This window comes from Bicyclus anynana, chromosome Z (genome assembly GCF_947172395.1).
Source record: "Bicyclus anynana chromosome Z, ilBicAnyn1.1, whole genome shotgun sequence".
NCBI classification, from domain to species: Eukaryota; Metazoa; Arthropoda; class Insecta; order Lepidoptera; family Nymphalidae; genus Bicyclus; species Bicyclus anynana.
In genome coordinates this window covers 8,374,188-8,386,453 of record NC_069110.1, presented here as the reverse complement: position 1 = coordinate 8,386,453, position 12,266 = coordinate 8,374,188, and the positions used below count along the sequence as shown (strand labels likewise).

Below are 12,266 nucleotides of genomic sequence, written 5' to 3'. Positions count from 1 at the left end.
TCTATTAGAGTTATGGGTTCAATAAACTATACCCTAAGGCCTAGTTCGGATGACTTTTTTTATTTGAGTACGAACATTTTTGGGCGGTAAAACCAAAAATTGTTCGTACTCGACTAAAGTAGTCCGAACTAGGCAAAAGTTATTGTGATACCTAACGTCTTAGAATACCCGTAAACAAGCGCTATTTTACCGGCGACCAAAAAAAAAACCGAACAAACAAGACATATACTGCTGTGACAAGTTAAATTATAATTGTTCTCGACTAGCTTACTCACCCCGCTTCTAGCGGCTGCCGTTATGTCGGATGTACATTGTTAATCTCTATTTCAATAGCCATCTCGGAACCACAAACTTCGTAATATTTTCGCGCTGAATGCTCCTATTGTTATTCTGGTAGGTGAATGGTATTGGTAACCAGTACCCCTTTATAGTGGCTAAAGGTTATCATCCCTGGCCATAGTGTTGTATCAAAAACTGCTATCAAACAATACAGAGTATTGTGTGCTGTTTATCGTATGCTAGATGTGTAGGAAGTAAAGACAAGGGTGACTCGAGTCTCTATTCTATAATTACGTAATTCTCTGGCACCTATAAGTACACAGTTACTTTTAACGCTAGAATTACACTGTGGGTCTTTACTGGCCCATCAAGTGGTCAGTGGCTGTGCGATGGTTGCAACCATTGCAACGCATTACGAACGCATCAAAAGTTATCGTCGCGGCGTCAGTATATTTATTTAACGCTTTCTATTATATTCATCAGAGAAAATAGAGAACGCTGACGCTGTTCATAATGTTCACGAGAAAAACAATATTAATAACAACAATATTGACAAGATTGTGAATGTTACTGTCTATCACAACAGGTTTAATGCATTATCATCATCATAATCAGCCGATGGACGTCCACTGCTGGACATAGGCCTCTTGTATAGACTTCCAAACATCACGGTCTCGAGCCGCCAGAATCCAGCGGCTCCCTGCAACCCGCTTCATATCCTCAGTTCATCTAGTGGGGGTTGACACTGCGCTTTCCGGAGCGGGGTCGCCATTCCAGCACTTTTGGGCTCCAACATCCATCGGCTCTTCGAACTATATGCCCTGCCCATCGCATTTAACTTCGCGACTCGCTGAGCTATGTTGCTGACTGGTTCATCTGCGGATATACTCATTCCTGATTCTATCATGCAGAGAAACTCCAAGTATAGCTCGCTCCATCGCCTGCTGAGTGACTCTGAGCCTTTTTAAGAGATCCGTAGTTACAGGTTGCAGGTTTAATTCATTCATTCAATTTTTGTATCAATCGAGTATTTTAATTTTAAAACGTATCGCAATCATGAGAATACCTACTCTTATCTACTATTTGATGTGCAGCCGAATCGACAACGACGCCACAGCCTAGAACATCGCAAGCGCCATAAGCCATCGGACGCCATTCATCATCATCATAAACAAGTCGTCTAACTGATAAGTACGACACTTGGCCGACCGACCTCTCCCTAGGCTAACCCCTCTCATTCTGAATGAGAGGGGTTAAGCCTCAGACTAATTACAAAAAGTAACGTCTAGCGAGGCAGGTCCTTATGTAATTAATTTATGGGATAGGCTGACGTCTAAAGTCCATTACGCTGGCCCAAGATTTTACAGAGGAAGATAATTATTAAGTAAATCCATAGGTTTCCTCACGATGTTTTTCTTTCACCACAACTTTTGTTTGTTTTGTACTACATGCAACTTTTTTGTTTGATTATTATCTGGGATTATCCTAGGACTCTAGATAGAAACGGCTATTTCTTATACCGGAAATGTTTAGAGTGTTTGTATCGATGTTTGTACTCGATATATAAAAAAAGCTCGAAGCGTATAAATTCCTCTGGCTATGTAATAAATCAATTATTTGATGTAGCTAATTTAAATTTACAATCATACCATCATAAGAATACTCGTGTGATTAAATTACATCAAATTAAATAATTGATGACGAATTAAAATGTTCAGTTGTCCTCTAACTATTCAACGATACTCAACAAACTATAAATTTTTTGAAATCGGCGAATAGCTTTAATGATTCAGCAAATATAAATCTAGATCGTAACCAGACAAATCGAAGTTGCACAGAAAATCGTTGATACGAGGCGACTGACTAAAATAATATGATATCGATTAAAGATATAGGTATTAGGTATATAAATAAACGTTTTATTGATCAATAGTAGTCTCCATTTTTTTAGGATTGCTCAATTCTGATAGGCACGCGCTGTTACTTGTATCAGTTTATTTAATCTTTTTCTACGAATTTTCAAATCGTAAAAAATTTTGTTCGCTGCAAAATTTTCCTTTTATGTCGTAACAGTTTTTATGCCATTTTAATACAAGACTACATAAAAAATTGCTGTGTTTCTTACATGGCATGACTGCAGAAAAAAGTAATTTCTATTCTGAAACACGCTTGACAAGGTTTTAAAACAGTTCTAACACAGTCTTTCCGACTTAATTAGAAGTTAACTGGACCATTTGGCATATTAAAAATATATGGCATATATATATTTTTTTTAAATGGTAAATACATAACAAGGATATCCTGAAGCGTCCATTTCCATGTAAACTTCAATAGTCAGGAAATCTTTAGGGCATTGAATACTAAGTAAAATAATAAAACGATTGTGGTCGGCATTTTTAATGAATAGTCAAGACATCCAGGTTGGTCACACGGCAGACAGTTCGCGCATATACCTGGTAACAAGCTTTATCCTCGTAGAAAGTGAAATAACCTAAATAATAGTAGCCTAGTACCCCTATCCTATATATGACATTATATGTACTCATCTTTAAGTAAAGATATTTATTCAGCCAACAACAAATACATAATATTAATAATTGAAATAAATTATAACTAAGAATTAATTATAAATTATAACTAAGAAATATTTACAGAGTTAATGTTTGTAATAATATTGTAATCTCTGGATCTAATGAACCGATTTTGAAAATACTTTTACCACTAGAAAGCCACGTACTTTCACGGGAACGGGAACTACGCGGATGGAACTAGACTCATATGACCAGAAGTGACCCCCACTTCATAGATGCAAAAGTTTCGACGGCCTCCGTGGCGTTGAGGTATGCGCCGTGGATTCACAAGACGGAGGTCCTAGGTCCGATCCCCGACTTGAGCTGTCGGCCGATTGAGGTTTTCTTAATTGGTCCAGGTCTGGCTGGTGGGAGGTTTCGGCCGTGGCTAGTTACCACCCTACCGGTAAAGACGAACCGCCAAGCGATTGAGCGTTCCAGCACGATGCCGTGTACAAACCGAAAGGAGTGTGGATTTTCATCCTCCTCCTAACAAGTTAGCTCGGTTCCATCTTAGATTGCATCATCACGTACCATTAGGCGAGATTGTAGTCAAGGGCTAACTTGTAAAGAATAAAAAAAAAATGCCTATTCTAAATTTCGAATCAATTGAAGGATTGGAATTTAACATTTTGCACAACTTTTACCCTTTTTTAAATTCTGCACGCTACTGCATATGACACGCGCAAACGGAAATTGCAAAGTTGTTTCATTTTTTAAGGATAAAGTTATAATTTGCTTTTAATTGAAACGCCAATTGGAATGTCGAAGAATGTCCATTCCATTCTGTCGAGGCTGTTTCGATGCGAAAATTATGGAACCTTGCTCGGTGTGCCATTTCGTACGTAGATAGGTAAAACATTTTACTTCTTATTTAAGGTCAAATTCTGTTAATGATATTTTGAAATTTTCAGTTGAAGGTCGGGGGCTGCTCGGGGGCTATATTCTTTACCGAAAATTAATTAAAATTTGTCAAGGAACATGTGTTTATATTTTTGTGGTAAATAATATTTCTTTTTATAGATCGTGAAATGAAATAAATCCCATATACGCATCGTTATAATTATGACGTAGCCAAGTTTTACGTATTTTAAAATGCAAAGATATATAAAGGCGTGTGTTACATGGATACTCGGAATTATTAAAATTACTTTGTATGAAAACATAAAAAGGTTTTTATTTTATTTAGTACCTTGAAGTTATGGGAAATACTCCCGAGCAACCCGTATAATCGATACTGAAGCCAAAATATTTTTTGGTGTGCCACGTGAAACCCTACCTCTAACCTACCCTACCATACCTGTACTCAACCCTACCTCTAGCCCTACCATCCTATGTCCGTTATAAGTTACCTTAGAACCAATTTTCAGGTAAATCGGTCCAGCCGTTCTTGAGTTATAAATAGTGTAACTGACACAACTCTCTTTTATGTATACCCGTATATAATACTTATTTCTTGTATATGTATTCGTTGCATTGCTTTGCCGAGACAGAATTGGCAGCTTGCAATACATTCACTACACCTATTGGTGCGAGCTGAATATAAATTCAATTCCTGGAAAAATTCCTAAGAAAAGTGATGTAATTTTGACTATCTATCATAATAAATAAATTTATCATAATAGTTTTAGTTATATACCTATACTTATTCGAAAATTGGTAACCTTCGGTGATGCTTATAAGCATTTTCGAGTTGCTAGAGTAAAGACATTATAGTAATAGGAAAATATTAACGATATCACCGGCTCATTCGAAGTGTAATAACATACTGAGAAAGATATTTTTTTTTGCAATATAATACTTATATATATGGCATTGTTACAAAAATAAAACAAAGAACGTGCCTTAGCGTTTTGCTAATAACTGTATGTTTTATCATGAATTTAAAAATAATTCAGCGTACTATTATATAAAACTAAAGAATAAATGTAAGGATTTTGATCTGATTTAAGACATACTAACTAACTAACTCAGTTAAATAGAATTACTTAATATTTACTTGAACCTGTTACTATTAAAAACAGTATACTTTCACTTGTATTGTTTTCAAACAAAGCGTATCTTAACTGTAAATTATAATGAAGAATACGTTATATTGCTTTAGAAGATTTTGGCAGTCGGCTAACGGCTATTCAGTGACAAAATCCGTATAATTTTAAGTAAAATATCATATGTTTATAAACATTATGTTATAAATTGTTTGGCAGGCTGGCACCCAAAGCGGGACTTGCTATCACAAAGTGGCAGCATGTGAAGCGAATACGGGCAATGCTAATAGAGCTGTTTGCGGCACGGACGGTCGAACTTATTCCTCCAAATGCCACCTCATGAAAGCCCAGTGTTCTGGTGAAACGGTGACAATAGCGTACAGAGGGTCGTGTTCGGGTGAGTTTAGTTTTACCTATATATAAGTGTAGTATTCTAGCTAATAAATGTATTATACTATGTATTCTATTCTAACTGCCTCATTAGGCCGGTGGTTAGCTGGCTCAGCTACGGAAAATTAGGTCTAAAAACGAAATACGTTATTGGGATTTTTCTTACAAGAAAAACCTTAATAGCAGCCTAGAGTTAGGAAGTTGGCGGTATTGGTACAGCCCCACGCCTCGGAGAGCGAGTAAAGCCGTCGGTCCTGCGTCTGATCTTTCATCGATCCTGTCGGTCTATCGTCTCATCGGACTGTGAGAGTGAGGGAAAAGAGAGTGCACCACGTGTTTGTTTGTGCGCTATAATATCTCCTCCGTACATAGATAATCTCTCCAAGAGTTTGGCTGACGTGGCCGAAAAAAGCCATGTCTCGCAGTTTCGCATAGACATAGAATAAAAAGAAAACATAAATGTAAAGATGTTTTCTTCCTTTCTGTGGTAAGAGTTGATATAAGATAATACTGCTGTATGGATGCGGCTTCAGACCGGGCTTTACAGGACGTCTTTACAGGACGCCTATGTTCGGCAGTGGTCGTCCATCAGCTGATGATGATGAAGGCAAGATAGAAATGAATACGTGACAGAGTATCATCAGTGGACGAAGAGCCATAGAACGAGTGCATGGATTAGCCAGACATACCACCATTTTATAAAGGCTGATAGTTTGTACCTACCTCAGCTAAATACGATAGCCTACTGTGAAGTTTCTACTGTGGAAGGTAGCAGGTTTCAAGGGTACAGATCCTCAGGTGGTCTTGATAGTAGCTATTTATAAGGGACTTGATAAAAGTCATAGTATATCGATTAGGCGTGTTTGACGGCAGCCCAAGACATTATCACACTGAGAAAGACGTGCCACTAGTTTTTTGAAAACTCTGCTGCTGCCTCTGTGGATACCTGTTAGCCATACTGTGTTGCGCCTTCACTTTACGATAGGTAAAAAGTCATATCAGCGAAAAACTAAAGTAACACTTGAAATTAAATAAATAAACAGTAGGTGTATTATTAAATAGTAGCGGTATTCAAGTTTATTCAAGGTATATAGAGTTGTTTATCAACTTAGTGTTTCTTTTATTGTGTTAGTTGTACAAAGTCCAAACATTGCATATTTACGTAACTAGGGAAATATGGACTGCACCGTCATCGCAATATCGCAATGACGATAACCGATTGAGGAAGGATATATAAATAAACCTAATAAACCTGTGATCCTCTCTCATTTAAACAGGTAGGCTTTGTAGTAGGCGGTTAAAATAGGTTGATATATGAAATAGGTGATGATGAACAAGCCTGTAAACAGTGATCGTATCCCGACAGGCTGTCAGTAACGATAAGAATTTTCTACTAGAGGGTCAGTCATCCTGCCTAAGCGTGCTGCGTTACGCGTTGAGCGCACAGGGCGGGCGGCGCGCCGCGTTTGTCCCACGATGTAGAGCTGACGGCACTTACGCGGCGATACAATGCGCGGCCGCCGGCGCCTCCACCGGCTGCTGGTGTGTCACTCCCGACGGCAAACCGCTCCCCGACACAGCCATAAGGAACGGCAGGCCTGACTGCACCAAGACGGGTAAGTTGTTTTACTCCTTTCATCATTCGTCGTCGTCGACTTACTGCTGAGCTCGACTCTCCTCTCAGAATGAGAGGGGTTTGGCCAATAGTTCACCACGCTGGCCCAATGTGGATTGGCAGACTTCACACACGCAGAGAATTAAGAAATTCTCTGGTATGCAGGTTTCCTCACGATGTTTTCCTTCACCGATTGAGACACATGATATTTAATTTCTTAAAATGTACATACTGAAAAGTTGGAGGTGCATGCCTCGAACCGGATTCGAACCCACACCCTTCGAAATCGGAGGCAGAGGTCATATCCACTGGGCTATCACGGCTTTCACCATTCAGTTCTATAGATTCACTTATTAAGCCGAATGAACAAAATTTAAATTGTCAAACACTCCTCTCACCACCTGCGATCACCAAATCATACTATACAATTGATTTATGCAGATACTTTATGATCATATGTATCAATACCATGTACCATCTGGTTAGCTATCAAGTTTGATCCAACCCCGATTATAACGGCTAAACTACATTTACTTTTTCGTAAATATCTTGTAGATGCGAACTCTTAACAGTAATTAAATAAATCTCGAACTATTTTCCTCCTCCCTTCTATTTGTATACGTGAACAGTTTATCAACACTATACTAGAAACCAATCTTTCTTACCCGGATCCGAGACGCCTGTTCTGCTTAGTACAAATTATAAATAATGTGTCTAAGACCGTTTGTAAACATTCTTCCAGATGAGAGCCAAAGTTTATTTTACATGCGCATCTCCTTTCAACGAATCTTTCAATATATCTTGCGCAACTGTTTCTAGGACACAATTTAGTATGGGTTTTCTAGGTATATATAAAATGAAAAAAAAAATATACATTGCATTGAATTATGCATATTTGATGACGATTATTAGGAGTTATCTTAGTAAATGTTCCATGCATTTGTTGGCTGACTGGCTTCTAATTTAATACCTATAGCATGATATCGGGCGCCAAGAATCTGTTTTGTATCTTTACACCGAAAAGTATTACTTGTTTATCCGAAACGATACTAAACAGACAATCTAACTTCTAGAATTCCTCGAACTAGTTTACTTATTCAGAAATTCATAACAGAAATATTTATTAAGCGTAGTTTTATTTTCCTCGTACAAAAGTAACGCGATCACTCTGGTATTTGGTTATAAAAGCTTACTTTAAAAGATTTTATAGTTGTAAAAGTTTTCGAAAAGTTTTATTTAAAATAACAATCTTTAGACACGATGAATTAGTGAACTGTAAACTAAATACTAGGATTTACGCAGAACTCAATATTAAGACTTTGAGAGTGTTAGGTTATGGCTTAACGTGTAGAATTAGGAGTTTGGCTCTACTTTAGGTGTGGTAACCTGATGAAAATAGTTTCAGTGGGATTTATTTTCGATATTACGTGTCCATTACCCATAGCTATGCGACACTAGTAAGGATTTTGATAATACTCATATTGCCATCAATTGATTATTATTATTGGAACTTGTAGTTTATAGTCCTAAATAACTTAATTTTTACCATCATGCCAGATCGCATTGAAATATATATACCATTGAAAAACCCTTCATTATATTCCAATTGTCCCTCACCCTTGAACTCAGGTACTTGTGTAAGCAAAGCGCGATTGCTAAAGGCGGAAGGCAGCAATCCAGACTTGATTACCATACTACTATCATCATATTAGCCGACATTGATAGCTAGTCGTAGTCATACAAACGAAATGACTGCTCCTATCGGATAAATAACGCGTAGCAAGCATATCTCTAAAGATCTATAGAGACACTATAAGGGATTCCAAAATTCATTTTATTATTCAAAATACAACATATGAGTAGATTGTAACATCTCAAAATACTGTTTTTAGTTGACCTAGGCCGGCATACAGGTAGCTCGAGCAATTAGCCAGTGATCAACATACATGGACCTTTCTTGCAGTCAGAGTCAACAGCATGAGACTGCCATTGATAAATGCTATAAGCAGTTGCAACAGCTCGAGCGGTTCGTGTATGGCCTAGCGTTAGAGCAAGAAAAAATTAAAAGAATGTCTACCATATTATACGTAAATAAGGTGTAAAATTCCAACATTGATATTATCAGGCGTTAGTTGATATATTGATATAATGTTGAAGATATCTTTGTTGTACTTAGCAATTTTCCTTCCAAATCGTGTGTAATTACCGTCACACCAGTCTGAGCTTTCCTAGGCTACGCATATTAGCATTATCACAAGTACATATACTGTGAAGTTATTCGCATTAGACTAGATTAGACTAGACGACTAATGCGAATATGTGTGTGCTCAATCTTATTAAACTTTTATTGAATAATTTAATTAAAAAATATGATAAGGAAAGACTTTGCGAGATAAATAAAAGCTTAAAATACATAAAAAAGGATCCTTCTCAAAATATGTTCCTATCTTGTTTAAAAAAAAAACAAATACTAAAATGGGCTGGTCGGCTAAAACAATCACAGAAACGACATTTGATGCATGCAAAAAAAGAATTGCCCTTAATCAAAATTCTTCGATAGAATTAAGTGCAAAATGTAGTCGCCGCAGGTCTAAACTTATTGACCCTCGCCAATTTTTACCTGAGTTTATTTTTATAACAATCTAACACATACACGCGACTTTGTCAGTTGGATTCGTTTATTAAAACAGCAATTGTAAGGTGCTGCATCTCTATCCTGGAATTCGGGTAACCATGACTAAATATACCTATCTAGAAATATATAGTTTCTTACGTTTCACAAAATCAAACTCAACTATCTTTCGCGGTAGGACTATCATTTAAAGGTAAAGATCAAGTCAAAAAACTGTTGATATTAGAAATCTTTTTGATATCGCTGGCCTCGTTCGATATATTGTTCTTTAAGCTTATGACTAAAATGATTATACAGGATATGGATGTTGGCGATTAGGGACGACAATCAGGAGACATAACGTAGCCGCCCTGCGTAGGCTGCCTTCTTGGAAATATCTGTATTCTGTAAAGGAACATATTTGTTGATTCAATATTACGAAAGTATAGAACGTCCACGTATATTATGAAGTCACTATAAGTGCTAATAATATGACATACAAATAAGTGTATGTCTGTGTCTTGAAGTGAACTGAAGTGAATGAAGAATGTTTTCTCAAGTGCGTATACAAGTAGTACTTGAAAAATCCAATTGAGCTTTTTTTAAATTATTGTGTCTCTCTGTTTGATTTGCTAATCTCTGGAACGATTTAAATGGGACTTTCACTGATATATAGAGGAGGTTATTGAGCAACATATATATATCTTTTATCGCGCAAAAGTTCATGGTTTCAGCGGGATTTATGAAAAAACGCTAACGAAGTTGCGAGCTCCCGCTAGTGTAAAATAAAATTATCATCAACCATCAGAAGTAGCTTGTCTTTACACGAATGTTTATTAGCTTTATGTAGGTCAGTTTCATAAAGTGCTAAAAGAAATATATTAACGAGTTGCACCTGTAGACTTGGAGTGTAACAACGGCAAGTGAAATATAGATGACTTTCTTTTCTCGAATATTTAGACTGTTATATATTTGGCAATCCAATGACAGAAAAATTGAGGAGTAGAAGATTAGCTTGGTATGGACATGTAATGCGTAGGGAGGAAAGTCATATTACTAGAAAAATGTTGAATGTGCAAGTGGAAGGATATAAGAGGAGAGGAAGGCCAAAGAAGAGATGGTTGGATTGTGTGAAAGAGGACATATGTGTAAAAGGAGTGGATGATGAGTTGACGAGTAATAGAGACGAATGGAAAAGATTGACATATTTTTCCGACCCCACTTAAGTGGGATAAGGGTAAGGAGATGATGATTTATTTGGCAATCCTCTTTTCTGGGTACCCTTGCTACAATCTACAATCAGATACCAGATTGGCAAGCATTAATGAACATTCGTTCTTTCATAAGAGACAAATAGGTTAAAGCTACAAATTAAATATGTACAGAAGTCCTCCAGCTTTGACCTTTTCTAAGACTTTTTGAAAATATCGAGAAATTAAATAAAACAAGGTAATAAAAATAACAGGTACGCTGTAATTTAAATAATACTCGTATCTAGACACCATGTTCATATAGAATCAGCTACCTAGATCGTAAGTACGATGGATTATCGTAAAATCTCGCTGAATACATTTCGATCGTCAAAAATAATTTATTTTATTACAACTTTGGTAGTAAACGGCGCATAATAAAATTCCTATTCAACGCATATGCAAGATATATATAATTTTTGATTGCACAGGAAGAGTATCTATCTGAATGACTAGTTATATTACAACAGTATTTTAAATTCCGTTATACCATTATCGTTAACAAATGATTTATTATAAGTGGCGTTAGGTATCTAGTATAAAATTTTATGACTACAACAAAATATAATGTACAGAATCTGTGCCTAGAATCGTAAGAATTTCTGTTTTAACTTGTCTTGAACGAAATATTAATATTGTCTGTTTTATTTTGTAATTGTCTGCTTCCCAAATTGTTATGGATCACTTGAAATAATTTCTCAATCTTCTTCAAGTCTTTAAAAGCAATTTAACACTACTCATGCTTTGGCCAAAATTCTCCACATCCGAAAATCAACTGCAACCATTAAATTTAAGTCTGTTTGAATAAAAAAAATTAACTTTTATAATTAAATAAAGTGCTTCAAATATATTTTTGTGAGTTTGTCAAACTTCGTTCAGTTTTTTCTTTTTCTCTCTCTCTTTAACAGTTTAGCTGCTCCTAGAAATATAAGTAATACTGTTATTTTTATACAGAGCCATTGGACATAAGGAATGTCGTTATGCATTATTCATTTAATGTGTGTTGAGAAAATTATTATTGTCATTTCGTCATGGTTCGTTTGGTTGATTTTTTTATAGTAATCGATAGCGATGTTTCTTCATCGAACTATTGTTCTATGTTGTTGCCATAAATCATTGTTCATGATTGCATTTGAACGCATAACATGATTAACAATGTTTTTGTTTAATAATGACAAGTTAACCCTTGACTACGATCTCACCTGATGTGAATATGCAGTCTAAGATGGAAGCGGGCTAACTTGGAAGAGGTAGAAGTTTATTCTACCTATACCTAGGTTTTTAACTAGGGTATGGCACTATAACTAAAAATCTTTTTAACAAAAAATATCTTCTGATCACTTTGAAGGCGGTGCCAAGTCAGTGACGTTTAAAAAAATATATACGCGTTGAATTGAGAACCTCCTCCTTTTTTTTGAATTCAGTTAAAAAATGAGAAAATTCCTTGTCCAACTATGTATTCTGTGGTCCAACATAGGTTTGTCTTCAGAGTAGTCATTGCATTTTTTCAATAAAAAAACAGCTATTTACGAAATTTTTTTAAAAAAATCATGTTAGATGATT

At 36.2% G+C, this 12,266-nt stretch overlaps 1 protein-coding gene across 4 annotated transcripts in view; it reads left to right on the top strand.

The window, feature by feature from the left end:
- LOC112051744 (SPARC-related modular calcium-binding protein 1) overlaps positions 1-12,266 on the top strand; it is a 35,175-nt gene that overhangs the window by 1,086 nt on the left and 21,823 nt on the right. For 3 of the 4 annotated variants that reach the window (XM_052890780.1, XM_024090559.2, XM_052890779.1), the window contains exons 2-3: positions 5,057-5,234; positions 6,625-6,843. In XM_052890780.1, the coding sequence (XP_052746740.1) occupies positions 5,057-5,234; positions 6,625-6,843 (397 nt within the window). The remainder of the gene's footprint in view (positions 1-5,056; positions 5,235-6,624; positions 6,844-12,266) is intronic. The other variant, XM_052890781.1, reaches the window with a different exon arrangement.